Source organism: Gavialis gangeticus, unplaced genomic scaffold, assembly GCF_001723915.1.
Source record: "Gavialis gangeticus isolate Ggan-Ray unplaced genomic scaffold, GavGan_comp1, whole genome shotgun sequence".
NCBI lineage: Eukaryota > Metazoa > Chordata > Crocodylia > Gavialidae > Gavialis > Gavialis gangeticus.
In genome coordinates this window covers 64698950-64718275 of record NW_017729025.1, presented here as the reverse complement: position 1 = coordinate 64718275, position 19326 = coordinate 64698950, and the positions used below count along the sequence as shown (strand labels likewise).

At 42.5% G+C, this 19326-nt stretch overlaps 1 protein-coding gene across 2 annotated transcripts in view; it reads left to right on the top strand.

Moving 5' to 3' along the window:
• NUBPL (nucleotide binding protein like) overlaps positions 1-19326 on the top strand; it is a 286398-nt gene that overhangs the window by 250832 nt on the left and 16240 nt on the right. For both annotated transcript variants that reach the window (XM_019518913.1, XM_019518914.1), the window contains exon 10: positions 1965-2047. In XM_019518913.1, the coding sequence (XP_019374458.1) occupies positions 1965-2047 (83 nt within the window). The remainder of the gene's footprint in view (positions 1-1964; positions 2048-19326) is intronic.

Genomic DNA, 19326 nt, shown 5'->3' with positions numbered 1-19326 from the left:
AAGGCAGCCTCCCATATTAAACTATAAAAGATCAAAGACGTGGCGGGCGAGAATAAGAGGGTGCTGGATCTCCTAATTGGCACGGCAGGGGGCGCTAGCGGGATCACGGCTGCTCCTAGGTCCCACTCCGTGACAATATACAAACAGACTTTCTAACTGCTTTGAAATAGGAGGGCAGTTGACACTTGGGAGCCTGGAGCAGCTCTTCCAGTTACATCTGTTCCAATGTTACATCTGTATGATCTTATTGCGATACAAGTTAGCTAAATAGCTCTGAATGAAGTAAGATAAAGTTGGAGCTGTTTTGTTGTACTTGTACTATTTCAGAATTATGTGGACTAACCAGATGCATCATAACAGTTTATATCAGCATCCTTGTTATAATTGTATAATTGTTATGGTTGCGTGTACCTTGCTAGTTCTTCACTGTAGCAGAGAATAGTAAGAAAAAAGTGTCCATCTTTTCAGCAGCACCATTTTTATCTTTCTTTATCTTCCTGCTTTTACCCGTGGTAAAGCAGTAGATCCCCTGATTCTCTTGCAGGGATTCTGCTTCCGATGTTCTTGCAGAATTCTTTCATTGTTTAGCTACTTTCTTTTCTAACTTGGTCGGTGTGCTTTCTGTAAATACCACTATGCACTTATATCCTTTATTAGGTGCTTGAATACTTAGTAAATTCAGTTCGTGTTCCATTTTGACAATAGGAGGCAGGTCCCATTTTGAAATGGAGCAGTAAATAGAATTACCCTAAGAAAACCATTATTATTCAGCTGCAACTAAAGAAGTGACTTTTAGGTATCAGACATAGCTCCAAAAATGAATCCTAAAGAAAATATTTTCAAAATGTGGTTTATGTACAAAATATTGGTAAGATTTAATTATGTGAGAAACTTGAAGGCTAGTTAATTCCATTGCCAAGTTAAAGAAAGGATCTAGTTCCCAATTTATTAAAGGGGCCATTTTTAATAATTTTGAACTCAAATTAATGTATTTACTTGTAAATTTGAGGAAAATTTATTCTGCACTGAAAGAATAAATGCAGAGTATATTGGGAGAAGGCAGACTTAAATCTTCATATATAATAGAGTGGCTCAATTCCATTTTTAAGTCCAAATGTGATTAAGTTTAGACAAGGCCAAGTCAAAAGTAGTCTGCCCTGTAGTGTACAGTAGAATTAAGATCCTTATTACATGTTATCAGTTTTTGTGCATCTCTCTCATGTGTTTTGCGATGTAGTAATTATAGGATTTTAAACATTTTGCAATTTAAATGCTGAAAAAAATAAGAAGGGAAGATATCCAAAGGGCTACTATTTGATTTTTCTTCATAAAACTTCTTTCTCGTGTGACAGTTCCCTGTTGATTAAAAAAGCAGAATATATAGTAGATTTCTATTTAAAAGAAAAATGAGCTGAATACATAGTTAATACTTAATTATGTCAGTGGCCAACTAAAAGTAGTAACACAATTTGTTGTTTGGCAGTTAAGTATTTAAATGTGTCTTTGAATAGTGATTAAAATATCAAAACATGGTTAAAGAGTGAGATGTATTATACACAGTCTAAAAATTTGCTGAACAATATGTTGCATAATAAATATTTTCCAAACACTCAAAGAAATATTCCTATTTTTCATTAACCAAAATGACTAGTGTTTAATTTTTTTTTCCTGCACTTACAACCAAGAAGTAAGCAATCCCTGTGTCATTACGAGAGACTACAAAACACATTCCAAGTTATCCAGAAAATGAAAAGGTCCAGCTTTTACATGGTGTTAATGATTGTGGATATGTAGAACTCAGCTGCAGCTAATTTTCATTTTAAATGCTGTTTTTGGAGATTGAGTAATTCAAAGGATAGCCTGAACTGGAATTTGATTTCAAGTAGCTTCAAGGGTAGTTAAATGAAGCACATTTAAGAAATATTAAGTCTTTGTATAAATATATTTTATTGTTTTTAATACAGGAGACATTCCACTGGATGTTAATATAAGAAAGACATGTGATACAGGCCAGCCAATTGTGGTCTCGGAACCTCAGAGTGATATGGTAAGTTTAGTAGTATACATTTAAAAAACCCCAAAAAGTGTGTGTGTGTGTGTGTTGGAGGGGGCATGGTTTTTCTTTTGTGTTAAGAAAGGAAGCCTACTTGTTGTCATAATATAGAGAAATAAAATAATACCATATAACATAATGTAAGGAAATAACTACCTACCTCAGAGTAAAAGCATGCAGGTTATCCTTTCTGAATTTTTCTCTGTGTGTGCATATGTTTTGTTTAATTAATCTGAACTGTAATCCAAGTAAAAAGATTCAGTCCATCCTTGCATCTCAAGCAAAGGAGGGTCAGTGTCAGGCCAAATAAGACTGACCTACTAATGTACGTCTTCTAAAGCTGCCAGTTGATCCTTTGCTAGTTGACCCTAGAAAAGGTCAAAGAAAATGTTTAATTTTATCAAAAGATATTTGGAATGTGAACCTGCATAATGTCAGTACCCAGGAGGTTGGCAGAAGGAAGTGAACAGATTTACGTGAGAGGAAATGACATTTTTCTGTGCATTTACAATAATATTTTACTGAGAGGGAAGCATGAATTGTTGGGGAAATGGGGAAAAAAAAACAGACTTGTGATTCGAGGGATGAAGTTTATTTCCTAATGCACAAACTACCATAATAAACATGATTAATTATAATAGCAGTTTGCGGTAGAATTATTGGAGGTGGAGGTAAAAACTACAAATTGGGTGTCTCTGTATCATTGCTAGACACACATGGTAAAACTACTCGCCTCTTTCCACTTCTCTACTATATAAACAGAATTGATGATCGGTGTGTTAACAAGAACTTGAAAATTGCCAATACTTCAGTTTGCTTTGAGAGACAACTTGGAGCAGAATGGTTCTAACATACATCCATTTTACAAACTGGATGTAACATACTCAGTTTCTGATGAGACCCATGCCCCAAGTGATGACAGCTAGTTGTTGCCTGTGAAAGTAATTGGTAATCTTGGTCATAGTAAAAGAGGTACTAGCATAACTGATGCTGTAATTTACATTTTGTTGGCAGTTTTGTCAATAGTGCTGAGAATTCAATGATCATGTATACTACATCATCATCTCACCTTCTATTAATGTATATTTATTTCAGGTTATAGTTGTCTTGGCAATATAGGGAAGGCTCCACATTCACTGATCTATATCATGGCATATCTAACATGTGCATTACCTAAGCCTCAGCTTTTAGGGCCAGCTTGCAGCCTGGCACCTTTAACAAGCAGGAAATGGTTGTATTAAAAAAGTATTGTAGTAAAATTCTGCAGAGCTGCAACATGTTTGTTTCTAGGCTGGCTTCTTGAAACTGGTTTTGAAGCTGCAAAAGGGAAATAAGAGTAAGCCTTACATGGGACAAACCTGGGGAAAAAAGTGAACTTTAACAAATATTAAATCTTGGCAAAAGAAAAGTTTTAATATTCTTCCTAAATTCTTACTCTTAATATCCTTCCCAGTTCCATACTCTTTTTCCTATACTTTGTGAATAATAAGTTCCTTCACAAAGAATAAGTTTTAAAGAGTTACTAATCTCTATACAGCCTAAAATTGTTCCCCTCCAGCTTCTCATTGCAAACAGAGAGAAATTGAATGTGTCTGTCTTATTCCTTACCTAAAAATATGTAATTCATGGCAATAACTGATACTGAGAGAGGTCCTATAAGGTCAGATTCTGATCTTTAATGTACGGTACCTATCACCATATTTCTTAAATAAACTACAATTGTAGCTATTCATGAATGAACAATCACAGTTTTTCAGATAGAGGACAGTGTGCACTGAGCCATTGAAATTTATCTCTACTCTTGTCCTTAAATTTAGAAATATTTTTAAATAGTTTCTGCTATGTCTAGTGAGCATTTTTAAATGAAATAAGATATAGTACTGAAATAAAACATAACTGAATCAAATCATTGGGAATTGTGAGAATGACTTAAGTTCTCAGCAAGCCAGTATGCTAAACAAAGCTTACCTATCACACTTTTTAGGCTCTGTCAAGATTAAAATAAAGGTTATTTTAAAACCATGTTAGCCAAGAAATTTTTGCTTATACATTTGCCCCAGGATTCCCTTTGACCAGCTAACATGTTAACATACTGCTTGATCTGCCTATACTAGAATTTTAAACTCTGTAAGTGGAATCATATTGACTAATAAAAGTCCATTGGCTAAAATATTCAAAAGATATATTTCATCCTATTCTCAAAGTCACCTGAAATCTGATGAGTAAAAGATATCAAAGATTGAAACATTCCTTCAGCAATGACCCTGGAAGAAGAAAAGTCCTCATAATTATATAAAATTGACCCTCCCAAGCTTTCCTAGGGGGCCAGGTTTAGGGTTGTGCTGAGGCACAGAGTGCAATATGGCATATCTACATTTAGAAGGTTTGCCAGTGTAGTTAGTGGAGATGCCACTTTGTTGCAAAATTTCACTGAACAGAAGAAGCTGTAGCAGCAAAATAACTCTTTTGCTACTATAGCTGTGTCTACATTAGCTTTTTGCCAGCATAATTATAAAAATTGAATTATGACCTTTTTCACACTCCTGATCGACATAGATACTCTAGCTGTTTTGGGTTTGCCATGCTTGGTGGGGCATGGCTCCAGGCAGCGCTGTGCACGGGAGTGAGGAGCGCAGCCTGCCCAGCCGCCTCTTATCATGGAGGCTCCACATTGTGTGCCTGCAGCTCCCTCCCTCTCACAGGAAAGCCCTGCACTGGACTCTGCAGGGAAGCAGGGGACAGGGCTCCCTCCACTCTGGGCTGAGTCCAGGGCCCGGCGCAGCAGGGGGCAGGGAAGGCAGTGGGCTCCAGTGTGGGGCTTTCCCTGCTGCGAGTGCAGGAGCTGCAGGCATGCCATGGTAGAGGTGGCAGCAGGAGCAGGCAGAACCACAGGGACAGGGCTGGCTCCTGCTGTGTTCTGGGATCCTGGCACTGCAGCCAGGAACCAAGCAGTGTGGCGCAGCAGGGCCAGGTACCTCCCAGCAGTGCGCTGTTCCTGGCTGCGATGCCAGAACCACAGAACACAGCAGGAGGCAGCCCAGCCTCACGGTTCCCAGCTGGCTCCTGCTGCCGCTGGCCCTGACCCTTGGGCCCCCCGCAGCTCCCACCCGCTGCCACTTCCCCCCCGGCCCTGTCCCTGCTGCCTTTCCCTCACTGCTTTCTTTCCCTTCCCTCCTTACCCACCCTCATCACTCACCCGCCAGCCTGCCACTCCCCACCCGCAGCTCCAGCACCACACCAGTTGAGAACTGCGTGATGCTGGCTGGGCCTGGCTGGCTCTTTTTGCATGGTGATCCTCCCTGTCCTCCCCTGTGCATTCGTACCTGAATTTCCCTCTCCAGTGGAGGGAACAGCCCCAGGCTCCCAGGCCAGAAGTTTCCTCTAAGGCAAAAGCTTCTGGCTGGGAGTGGGGGGCCACCGGGTTCTGCTGCCGGCTTCCCCTGGATCTTGCTACCTCTGGCTCCTGTCATCTATGGCAGGCAGCCAGGGGCAGATAAATATACATTTAAAAAAAAAATGTTAGGAGCCCAGTGGGCTGGATAGAATGGCCTGGTGGGCTGGATGTGGCCTGTGGGCCATATTTTGCCCACCCCTGTGTTATACAGATGAGATGACTGGTATGAAAACCACAAACTTGTAAGAGGAGATCAGGCTGTTTTTTTTTTTTCACATTTAGCAAAGGAAAGTATTTTCTTTCCTCTCATATTAGGAAGCTTTCCTCTCATATTAGGAAGCCTGTGACTGGACAAAGGAAACACCCAGTGAATTATAAATAAGCATGAGACAACTATCCAGCACCCATATGGGAACAGCAGGAGGAACGAGCAGTTCAAAGGAGCTCTTCTTTAATTATATTGGAAGTACTGAGGAGTCTGTTATGAGATTATACTAACTGGACAGACTGGGTTGATTTATATATGAAAAGACTTCTTGGTAGGTTTTCGGAGCCCGTAAGAGGCGGAGAGGTGATGTATGTGACCAGAAAATGTTTAACCATCTTAACAGTTTATCTAAATTTTCTCCAAATTTATTTGTTTTTGAGGAAGCAAATAAAAGTATCAGGAATTTATATAAGTACGTATTAAATCCAGTTCTAAAACTATTACTTCTGAATTGTTATAGAGAATACAGGATTCTTCACTGATTATCTTACTCTTAAGGCCCTCCCTTCTATGGTTTTGGTATCCTGCATGTGATGCAGCAATAAGTCATAGTTAAGGAAGGCAGTCTACATGAGGGGGAAACGGGAGGCTTTCTCATTCTTCTTGAGAAAGTAGGGTAATTGGCTAGTTACCTCAGATAGCTGTACAAGAATGCCAGGATCCTGGAAAAGAAACAGGAAGAATTGGAAGTCTTCACACAGTCACAGATCTGTGACGTGATTGGAATAACAGACTTGGTGGGATAGGTTGCATGACTGGAGAACTGTCATGGATACCCATAAACTGTTTAGTAAGGACAGGCAGGGGAGAAGAGGAGGAGGAATTGTTCTTTATGTAAAATAGCTGTATGATTGCTCAGAGCTCCAGTATGAAACTGGAGATAGGTTTGTTGAAAATATTTGGGTTAGGGTCAGAGCAACAAGGATGATATCACAGTGGGTGTCTTTTATAGACCACCAGACCAAGAGAATGAGGTAGATGAGCTTTCTTCAAACAGCTAGCAGAATTTTCCCAATCATAGGCCCTGGTTCTCATGGGAGACTTCAGTCACCCTGACATCTGCTAGGAGGGCAATACAGCAGTGCACAGGCAATCCAGGAACTTTTTGGAGAGCATTGGAGACAACTTCCTGGTACAAGTGTTGGAGAGACCAACAAGGAGAGGTGCTCTTCCTGACCTACTGCTTACAAACAGGGAAGAATTTGTGCAGGATGTAGAAGTGGATGGCAGTTTGGGCAGCAGCAACTACAAGATGATTGAAGTCAGAATCTTGACGAAAGGAAGAAAAAGCAGCAAAGTAAGGACCTTGGACTTCAGAAAAGCAGACTTTGACTCTCTCGGGGAACTGATGGGCAGGATCCCCTGGGAGGCCCATTGAGGGGAAAGGAGTCTGGGAGAGCTGGTTGTGTTTTAAAGAAATCTTACTGAGGGCATAGGAAAAAAAAATCCCAGTGTGCAGGAAGAATAACAAATGTGGCAAGCAACCAGCTTGGCTTAGCAGAGAACTCTTTGCTGAGCTTAAACACAAAAAGGAAGCCTACAAGAAGTGAAAGTCTGGACAAACAACTTGGGTGGAGAGGAGTATGAGAATATTGCTCGGGCGTATAGGGATGAAGTCAGGAAGGCCAAAGTACAACTGGAGTTGCAGCTAGCAAGGGATGTGGAGGGTAACAAGAAGCTTTTCTACAAGTATGTTAGCAACAAGAGGAGTTGGGGAAAGTGTGGGTCCCTTACTTCATAGTTTCATAGTCGTTTGGGGTCAGAAGGGACCTGAACAGATCATCTAGTCTGACACCCCCCCCCTACCCCCCCTGCTACTGGCAGGAGCACACGCTGGGATCACACGACCCCAGACAGGTGTTCGTCCAAACTCTTTCTGAATTTGCCCAAGGTAGGAGCGAGAACCACTTCCCTAGGAAGTTGGTTCCAGATCCTAGCCATCCTGACCGTGGAATAGTGCCTCCTAATCTCTAACCTGAACCTATTCTCTAGCAGCTTCTGGCCATTGTTCCTTGTCACCTCAGGTGCTGCTGGGGGGAATAGGGCCCTTCCTATTTGCTGCTGATCTTCCCTAATGAGTTTGTAGGCAGCCATCAAATCCCCCCTCGGCCTCTGCTTGCTGAGGCTGAACAGGTTCAGGTCCCTCAGCCTCTCCTCACAGGGCCTGCCCTGTTGCCCTCCAACCAAGCGGGTGGCCCTCCTCTGAACCCTCTCAAGGCAGGCCACATCCTTCTTAAAGTGCAGTGCCCAGTACTGGGCGCAGTACTTCAATTGTGGCCTGACCAATGTCGTGTAGAGGAGGAGTATCACTTCTTTGGACCGGCTTGAGATGCACCTTTGGATGCATAACAAGGTATGCCTGGCCTTGCTGGCTGCGGTCTGGCATTGGCAGCTCATGTTCATCTTGGAATCAATAATGACTCCAAGATCCCTTTCCACCTCTGTGTTCACAAGGGGGGAGCTCCCCAGCTTGTATGTATGCTGTGGATTCCTTCTCCCCAGGTGCAGCACCCTGCATTTATCTACATTGAACCCCATCCTGTTACCATCCGCCCACTTCTGTAGTCTGTCTAAATCTAATTGCAGCCTCTCTCTCCCTTCGAGCGTGCCTACCTCTCCCCATATCTTGGTGGAGCGTGCCTACCTCTCCCCATATCTTGGTGTCATCAGCAAACTTGAACAACATGTTTTCCACCCCCTTGTCCAAGTCGCTGATGAAGATGTTGAACAGTGTAGGCCCCAGGACCGAGCCTTGGGGGACCCCACTATTTACATCCCACCGGGTTGAGTACGACCCATCCACCACCACTCTGGGTGCACCCCATCAGCCAATTTTTGACCTATCCAACTGTGTAGGCATCAATGCCACAGTCACTCAATTTATTAATGAGAATGGGGTGAGAGACAGTGTCAAAGGCCTTCTTAAAGTCCAGAAAGACTACATCCACAGCGACACCATCATCCAGGGATTTAGTTACCTGTTCATAAAAGGCCATCAGATTGGTCTGGCAGGACCTGCCTTTGATGAACCCATGTTGATTTCCCCTGGGCATGATCTCCCCTGCTGGCCCCTCACAGATGTGATCCTTGATAATTTTTTCAAGGATTTTCCCCAAGACCGATGTGGGGCTTATGGGCCTATAGTTTCCTGGGTCCTCCTTTCTCCCTTTCTTATAAATGGAGACCACATTAGGTATTTTCCAATCTCCGGGCACCTGGCCTGTGGACCACCAATTGCTCGTACAGCCGGGCCAAGGGCACAGCAATGACCCCCACCAGCTCTCTCAACACCCATGGGAGGAGGGCATCGGGGCCCGCAGATTTAAAAACATCCAGCCCTTCCAGAAGATCCCTAACTACATCTGCACAGACCCGAGGCCTGGCAGTGCTATCCCCAAGATTGCCCCTACCTGAGGTAGGAGAGCTGTCCTGGTCCTTGTCCAAGAAAACAGAGGCAAAGAACTTGTTAAAAATTTTGGCTTTCTCGTCTGGTGTAGCCACAAGGTTACCAGTGGAGTCTAGCAGGGGCCCTACATTACCCGATGCCCTCTTCTTACTCCCATTGTATTTGAAGAAGGACTTTTTGTGTCCTTAATCCTGGTCACTAGCCTGAGCTCCACCCCCACCTTGGCCTTCCTAATGGCCCTCCTACACTCATGGGCCAAGGAGGAGTATTCCTTCTTGGTGATAGCCCCTCACTTCCACTGGGTGTATGCCTCCCTTTTGGCCCTCAGGCATTCTCGAGTGCCTTTGCAGAGCTGTGGGGGTTTCAGAGCACTCTTACCCCCCTTCTTTCTCTCGGGGACTGTCACACTCTGAGCCTGGAGGATCATCCCCTAAGGTATGACCATCCCTCACGGACTCCCATATCCTCTACCTTTTGGGCCCTCAGGGCCCCCACTAATCTCCTAAGTTCGTTGGAGTTGGCTTTTCTGAAGTCAGGGGCTTTAGTCTTGGTATAATCCCTCAGCACTGCGCTGGATGGTGAATGCCAGTAGGCGATGATCACTGTCACCCAGGTGGTCAAGGACCTGCAGTCCCCTCACCAGGTCATCCCCAGTGGCCAAGACCAGGTCCAGCAAGGCATCTCCCCTAGTGGGCCTGGATAAGGTGGAGGTCCTGTATTTCAGCTAGGAACCTACACGAACGGTCAGACCTGGCTGACTGCTCCTCCCAGCAGATGTCTGGGTAGTTTAGGTCCCCCATGACAATGACATCCCTAGACCTAACTGCCTCCATAAGCTGTACTGAGAAATTCTGGTCCAACTCAACCCCTTGGCAGGGTGGTCTATAGTAGACACCCACCATAAGATCCCTTTTGCCTTGCCCCCCTTGAAGTTTGACCCACAGTGCCTCTGTCTGACCTTCCTCTGCCCCAAAGCTAATTCTTGACGATGTGAGTTGCTCTTTGACATAGAGGGCGACCCTGCCCCCCGCCTTTCCTCCCAGTCCTGTCCCTTCTATATAGCGTGTATATTTGAATGCCCACCACCCAGTCGTGGGTAGGATCCCACCAGGTTTCTGTGAGCCCCACTAAGTCTGGATTCATCCCTGCCACTGAATGGGGGAGGCAACCTAATGACAGATGATAAGAAAAAGGCTGAAATACTCAATGCCTTTTTTTATCCTGGTCTTCACAGGCAAGGTCAGCTCCCAGACTAATGCACCAGGCAGCACCATTTGGGAAGAAGGTCAGCAGCCCTCAGTGGTGAAAGAACAGGTTAGGGACTATTCAGAAAATGGGGAAGTGTACAAGTTCATGGGACCAGATGCAATGCATCCAGAGCTGGTAAGGGAGTTGGCTGATGTGATTGCAGAGCTGCTGGCCATTGTCTTCGAAAACTTCTCGCAATCGAGGGAAGTCCCAGCTGATTAGAAATCGGCAAATATAGTGCCTATATTTAAGAAAAGGAAGAAAGAGGATCCAGGGAATTACAGACCAGTCAGCATTACCTCATACATTAGTAGGAGCATTACCAGCGGATGGAGGTAAGTAAGGATTTGGCTATGTTCTGCACTGGTAAGGCCACATCTGGAGTACTGTGTCCAATTTGGGCCCCCCATTATAGAAAGGATGTGGACAAGTAGGAGAGAGTCCAGCAGAAAGCAAGGAAATTGGTTCAGGGGCTGGGGCACATGACATATGAGGAGAGGCTGAGGGAACTGGGTTGATTTAGTCTTCAGAAGAGAAGACTGGGAATGGATTTAATAGCAGCCTTCAACTACTGGAAGGGTGGTTCCAAAGAGAATGGAGTTAGACTGTTCTCAGTGGTGACAGAACAAGGAGCAATGGTCTCAAGTTGCAGCAAAGGAGGTTCAAGTTGGATATTAGGAAAAACTTTCTCACTAGGAGGGTAGTGAAGCACTGGAACAGGTTACCTAGAGAGGTGGTGGAATCTCTATCCTTATGGGTTTTTAAGGCCCGGCTTGACATAGCCCAAGCTGGAATAATCTAGCTGGGGATAGTCCTGCTTTGAGTAGTTGGTTGGACTAGATGACCTCCTGATGTCCCTTCCAACCCTAATTTTCTATGATTCTGTGATTGCCTTTTATGGAGATGACTAGCTGTATGGATGTGGGGAGAGTAGTAGGTGTGATATACCTTGACTTTAGCAAGGCTTTTGGTACAGTCTCCCACAACATTCTTGCAAACAACCTAAGGTGGTATAAGCTGAATGAATGGACTGTAAGGTGGATAGAAAACTGGCTGGATCATCAGGCTGAAACGGTACTAATCAGTGACTTGATGTCTAGTTGGCAGCTGGTATCAAGTGGAGTGAGGTCCTAGGGGTGGTTTTGTTCAATATCTTCATCAGTGACCTGGAAGATGGGATAGAGTGAACCATCAGCAATTTTGCAGATGACATCAAGCTGGGAGTAGTAGTAGACATGCTAGATTCAGGGATAGGATTCAGAAAAATTGGAGGATCGGACCAGAATAAATCTCATGAGGTTCAGTAAGGACAAGTGAAAATCCTGCACTTCGGATAGAACAATCCCATACACCAGTACTTCCTGGGGATCGACTGGTTAAGTAGTAGCTCTGCAAAAAAGGACCTAGGGGTTACAGCAGATAAATAAGCTGAATATGAGACAACAGTGTGATCTTGTTGTGAAGAAGGCTAATGGCATACTGGGCTGAATTAATACAGCTGTTGCCAGCAGATTGAGGGAAGTGATTATTCCCCTCTATATGGCACTGTAGAGGCCGCATCTGGAGTACTGTGTCCAGTTTTGGGCCCCCCACTACAGAAAGGATGTGGCCAAATTGGACAGAGTCCAGCAGAGGGCAACAAAAATGGTTAGGGGGCTGGGACACAATTTCTGAGGAAAGGCTGAGGGAACTGGGCTTTACGGGTGCCTGTAGATACGTGAACCTACTCTAATGTGCTGTAATTACAGTGCTTTGGAGTAGACTCAATTAATCATGCCTCCAGCAGCCTCTGAATTTCATGCATCAGTGCCTCTCCCTCTCCTTCAAAATGGCAGTGGGGGTGCTTTAACTAAAACTCATCAAACAAGCTTTAGTTAGAGTGTCCCCCACTGCCATTTTGAAGGGCAGGGACACTGATACATGAGACGCTGTGGGTACTTTAATTAAAGCACCCCCCCCCCACCACCTTTGTAGCTCATGTGAAAACGCCAATTTAGTCTGGAAAAGGAAAGACCAAGAGCGGTTTAATAGCAGCCTTCAGCTACCTGAGGGATGGTTCCAAAGAGGATGAAGCTAGGCTGTTCTCTGCAGTAGCAGAGAACACAGAGCAATGGTCCCCAGTTGCAGCAAGGGAAGTTTAGGTTAGATATTAGGAAGACCTTTTTCACTAGGAGGGTAGTAAAGTAATGGAACATACTGCCCAGAGGTAACGTGAAATCTCTATCCTTTGAGGTTTTCAAGACCCAGGTAGATAGAGCCTTGGGTGGGATGATCTAGTTGGGGATGGTCCTGCTTTGAGCAGGAGGTTGGACTAGAGGAACTCCTAAGGTCCTTTTCAACCCTAATCTTCTATGATTCTATGCAAGTGCAGCATTAAATCTGCATTTAGGTCACTTCGTGTTCTGTAAAATTATTAACTAGCTGAGTTTCCAGCTTAAAATATTTTACAAATTTGACAAGGTCATTCCCATGCACCATGTTGTGATTGACTTTTGAAAAATTTAGCCTGATGCTGGAACAGGCAACTTTGAGAGAATTGAACTTGTACCTGGCATTTTACTGCCCATATAACATTTTTATTTGCAGGAAAATACAAGTCGCTGAATGTACCCACCACTAGAGGGCATTTCATGAGAAAGTAGAATAGTTGGCAATCAACTGGCCACAAGAAAGTACAGAGAAGTTAACCTACTTGAGAACTGAAATTTTTAGCTTATCACGGAAGGGTTATCTTATGTTAAGGGCATCAAAGGGTCTGGTAAAGTCACACTAAAATATGTACAAGTGATCACTGAGCATTTACGGCACTTATACACAACCAGAGAGGCTGCTTTGACATACTGTGTGTCGGAGCAGACTTGATTAATCAAGCGTGGTAATTACCGCATTCCAGCAGACTCCAACATCTTGCGTATCAGTGTCCCCGCACTGAGAAATGGCGGCGGGGGTGCTTTAACTAAAGCTTGTTCAATGAGCTTTAGTTAAAGTGCCCCTTCTGCCATTTTTCAGTGTAGGGACACCAATACATGAGATGCTCCAGGCATTTTAATTATAGTGGCTATTGGAGCTGCTCTAATTAAATCACTTCCCCCTACTCCCAGAGCACATGTATAAATGCCCTTAAATATTTGCCTTTAAGATGATGGCCTTTGGTAAAGGTTTTTTTGTGTGTCCCCCTAGTGGCTACCCCTTTTGGAGCCAAGAGGCCGCCTTATCTTGGCAGTAAGTTCAAAGAAAAGACCAATAAATACTTTCCCATACTTTCAAATCAAAAGTATGGGGAAGTATTTGTTGCAGTTTAATGGAGTCTTAGTTTTGTAATCCAGTTGGACCTTGGGATTAGAGTTGAAGTACAGTCTAACACTTGGGAAAATGGTTTTAGAATGTATTATTAGGGAATAGACAGGCAGAGACAGGTGAGGAGTGGCTGGATCATTTTATACAAGAGAGAGTACCTTTGAAGAGTTTGTTACATTGGTAGCTGTCACTGCCTGGGATGAGTAATTTAGAAATAAATAGATTTAAATTTGATATGACAACTAGTCATGATTCATGCCATTAAGCAGTAGCATAGGAAACATGGCTGGTAAGGTCATTTATATTACACTGTCTTTTATTTTATCATACCTTGTGTTGAGGGCATGTTTCTGGGATAAATAATGGCACTGCTAATGCTTTCTTGATTTCAGGGGCCCTGTCTTTCGGGACCATGCGTTAGCCTCAACCACCACTTTGAATAGTCTTGTTAGCCTGTCATTTATTGCAGACTGGCAGTCATTACTAATTGACATGGAGGAGACTTACTAAAGGAGTTCAGAATCAAGGGAGTCGGAGTAGGTTACAGATACCCTGTGGTTTGTTTGGATGGCTGGAAGCTTTACCTTGAATGTAGAATTTGGGGTGGAGGTGGCTCTATTTAAAGCTGCACTTGTTCTTTGCACTGCATTCAGGGATAGTGAAGTAGTGCCACAGGCATCAATGGGGCAGCTCCAGGCATGCACCATAATTAGCAGATATGCAGCTTAAGCAAGGAGCAGTGTTGTTGAAAATAAAGCTTTTCAGAACTAGATCAAACTGAAGGAGGGCGGGCCCAGCCAAGCTAAGAAATTGTTCTTACAGAACCAGGTGCATCCAGTAAACGTGGTCAGAGCTTGCTATAGTTGCACAGATGTTGGAACCAGACCCTGTATATACATGGGCTGGTAGCTACTAACTAGATGTTGTTTGCCTTGGTACTGAGTAAGGCATTGCCTCATTTCTGTCTCAGTCATGTAAATTTTGACACTCACCTTCATAATATCCATGACATTGGAGTGGTTTTGATTCACAACGGGTCTAGTCAGTTGTGCATTAGAAACTACACAGTTAGCCCTACTGCTCAGTTATGGGGCAGGTATAGAGTATGAACTGTCCTTGTCTTTTGTAGTCATAGGTATCAAAAACAAGGTCAGTTTCTGGATTTGTAGGCTCTCTCTCTAGTACACTGGGCCCACAAGGAAGGGTCAAGTTGTGAGGGGTAGATCACAACTGAACATCAGTGCTGAGGATGTCTACCTCCAGTGGTTTGGGGAAAGGAGCATACTGTGAAATCAACTGATGTCTCTTTTGCATATGTTGATGGGTGAACTTCATCCTCCTAGTATCCTAGTTAGGCTAATAAAGGAAAAATAGCTTAAGACCCTGCACTGGGATAAATTTGGAAGTTAGATTTAGAGATGTGATGGGAGGGGTTGGATAGCAATGACCACAAATGAAATTGGTCCAGACTGAAATGTTTGTGAAGCAAGGATGAGAGGGACAGTCAAGCCAGCTTACATGGATAGGGCATAAAAGACTGCAGACTGTAAGGTTGCCAGTCTTCTCTGGATGCTGGTTCTCATACACAAGGACATATGGTACTATATGCCTAAGCTTTTTACAGATGATAGAGTGCTCTAATTGGATAGAAGGATTGACATTTGGCTGGGAGACTTCATGGATTATAGGAAATATAGGAAGAAAATACTAGCACAGAAGAGCAACCAAGCTAGTTTCTGGCACTCAAAATTTCTAGTACAGATAACGGTTAAATGCTTCCAGCAGTAAATGATAACTTGTGCATGGTTTTTGCTTGTCCAGAGATAGAAGAAAAGACCTGAAATCTTTGAAGACTAAACCCCCGCCCCCCTTTGGTATAATCTACCTTCTCTCAAGGGGCAGATCAGGATAACTTAGAAGTAACCCTGCCCCAGACTAAGTTAAATACCAGCTATGTGAGAAGGGTTGCATGGATAGCAGCGTACTCCATTGTTAAGTTAATAAAGTGGCATTTTGCTGATTGAACTCCTCCCTGTCACTAACATTAATTTACCTGCACATCCTGATCCGTTCTGAAAAATTCAAGCATAGGTGTGGAATGTCACTTTTCCCTGAAGGAGATTTTCCAGGGAATCTTTGTGCTATTCACTTACTGACTGCAGAGCTACACTGCTACTGGGCTCCTTATCAGCCCTGTCCCTGTTATCCCAAGGGGAAGAGTAGTTACAAAATATGCTAGAAGAAGCAGCTTTGACATGCCAGATTTTTTCTGACAGTGTTTTGTGGCAGTTTTGAGGGAAGCATGCTCCATAGAGTAACCATGTCTAGGTTTTCCCTCTTGATGTGTACACCACTTTCAGTCTTCACTTTAAAATCCACAGAAAACCTGTGCTAGTAACAAATAAGACCTTGAACCTTAAGATCCACTCACGTGCACCCCATCTATTTTCAGAACTTTTCTTTCCCTTGTTTGTGCTCTTCTGCTCCCTATCAGCCCCCAAAGGAAGAAACAGCGTTTAGTTTTTAAGTAACTGTTTGGTAAATAATTGATAAATACCAAACTATATCCTTTTTAACTCATACAAATGCTGTTCTTGCTGTGAAAAAGACAGTATATAAACTATTACTTTTAGAGCCTCAAAATTTAATCGCAAAGGGAGAAGCTGTGATCTCTAAATATCAATCATTGTTTCATAGTTCCTAGGGTCAGAAGGGACCTGAGAAGATCATCTAGTCCGACCCCCTGCCATGGCAGGAAAGAGTACTGGGTTAAACGACCCCACCAAGGTGTTCATCTAACCTCTTCTTAAAAACCCCCAGGGTAGGAGCCTGCACCACCTCCCTTGGAAGTTGGTTCCAGACCCTAGCCGCCCTGACAGTGAAATAGCGCCATATTATATGGATATGAAAGTGATTATGAGTGATGAATAAGAACTCAAAATCCTCTCCTTCTCCCCACTTCCCTTCTTACCCCCAAAATAAAAAAGCCCTCCTTTTTTAGTTGCAATCCATCTTCTGTTGCTTAGAAATGAAAGAATAAACAGCAGAACCCAGCTGTATTCTGGGTCTACAGATGGCACATTAAAAAAGATCATGAGTAGGGAAAAAGTTCAGTACACATAGAGCTACATGCTGAATGGAGTATTGATAGTTTCTGAGATCCAGTTTAGATCTTTCACATATGTTTTGCTACTATCATTTTATTAGCTTTGTATAAAAGATCTAATTTCTCACTGAAATAAAGATTTCACTTTTTAATCAATTTAGATGAATCAAGGCTCTGCCAAATTATGTAACTGATTTTTTTCTTCATTCCTGAAAAATTAATGCTGTTTTTTAGGATCTGTTATCACATTGCTAAATGCTTTAAAAAGTGAACTATACCTCTTAACATGGCTATTGGTATATTGATGCTTACTGGCAAAATTCTGCTTTAATCCATAGGATCTATCTGGTTAGGGGTTATAAGATAAAGTGCGGACACCACATGGCCAGACTGTTCCCTCATTGTCCCTGGACAGAATTATGAGTGATGTATCTGTGTTCTGCACAAAAGTATCTGGCCACCAGGTAAATCAGTGGGCTGATTTCATTATCCGTTTCAGTCTACATGAAAGCAAACTGCTTGAGTATAGCATAACTTTCCTCGGGGTTGGTTAAAAAAGACACAAAATAATACAAAACGCTGTTTAGAAGAGACCTCTGGGAAGGAGGAAAGCACATCCTTCTGTGACGGGGGAGGGGGAAGAGCATATAGCATACCTATATTTTGCTAGGGTATTAAATGCTGTCCCCATGGCATTCTCCTAAGAAGGTAGGGAGAGTCTAGATGAAACTACTGTAGAGTGGTTCCATACCTGCTTGGAAAACTCAGCTAAAAGAGTAGTCATCAATGACTACCGAGAGAAGGTATCAATACTGGGTCTAGTACTGTTAATCAGTGATGACATGGAAGATTAAATTGAGTGTACTTTTAGTCAGCTTGCAAATGACACCAAAGGAGGTTGGGTAGAAACACTTTAAAGAATCCCAAAAACCCTTGATAAATTGGAAAAGTTTTATGAAATAAATTGGGTGAAACACAATAAGGATCAGCTGCAAAGCCCTACATTTAGAAAAAACAGATTACTTAGGAAGATTGTGGAAACTCCATCACTGGGATTTTTTAAGTGTGGGTTAAGCAGACATTTTTGGGGATGTTTGAGAGGGGTGATCCTGTCTTGAGTATGGGGTTGGACTGGATGACATCCTGAGGTCCCCACAAACTATATGCATTTGTTTTTATGATTTTCTATTTAAATATCTGATAGCTCTTCCCTGGCTACAGTGGAACAATAAAACTGTCTTGACTTTGAATCTGTACCATCTACTGTCCCTGGCTGAGACAGGGAGTGTTGCATCTGAATTCTTGCAGGTCCCTTGTTCCAGTTTTTCTGTTCTGCATTTATGGCTTTCATATTTAAAGGGCATAAGGTACTCTAGGAAATGGACATTTACCTTGGAGCCTGGTGTTCTGGGATATACCTGCATTCTTTTTTATCATAGATTGGTTCATGGTATTTAAGGCCAGAGGGAACTATTAGATCTTCTAGTCTTAACTCCTATGCACAGTATCATCGGCCTTTACATATTACCTATTTACCCATATAACTTGTTTGACTAAATCATAATTTGTGTTTGGCTAAAACAGAAAGGCAGCCAGTAGTTATTTGAAGGCAACTAAAGAAGGAAAGCTCCCAACTTCCATCTATAGTTTGAGTGATTGATCACTTTTGTGCTTAAAAATGTACTTTATTCTCTTTTCAGTGCATCTGACTTCAGCTTCCAGCTATATGCTATTTTTATTTTTTTCTCTGCTATATTAAAGAACCCATTAGTAAGCAGTATTTTCTCCCTGTAAAGATACTAATACACTATAATCATGTCACCTCTTAATCTGTTTTTTGAGAAGCTGAACAGATTGAATTCCTTAAATCTGTTACTGTCAGGCAAATTCTCTAGATTTTGTGTCTGTTTTATGCATTCTGTACAATTTTACAGAATTATTTTTAGATTATTGACCCCAGAAATGTACACAATATTCCAGGATCAGTTTCATTAACACTGTACAGAGGTAAAGTAACTTCCCTGCTCCTACTTATCATTACCTTGTGCATACATCCAAAGCTTTTATTAACCCTTTTTTTTACCACAGCATCACCTTGGGAGTTCATGTTGAGTTGCTTTTCCCTTTTCCTAGATTCTTTTCAGAACTGTTGCTCTCATGATTTTTTTTGTACATTTCCCCTACATTCGTTGTTTCAAGCTATATACTTTTACACTTGGCTGTATTAAAATGTATTTTGCTCAGAAGGGCCCAGATTACTATCACATCCAAATTACTTTATATGACTATCCTGTTCTTACCATTGTTTAACACTTTAGCAGTCTTTGTATCTTCTACAAATTCTAGCAATAGTGATTTTAAACGTATTTCCAGATAATGAAAACAGAGGATGGTGTCTCATCTCATATCAAACAGGGTGTACCTCACTAGAAATATTCTTATTTGACTCTGATTCCCCATTGACAACTTATTTTAAGTGTGTCACTGAGCTAATTCTTAATATGTCTTTTACTAATATTATATACTCTTCATTTTTAAAATGAGAATATTGTGG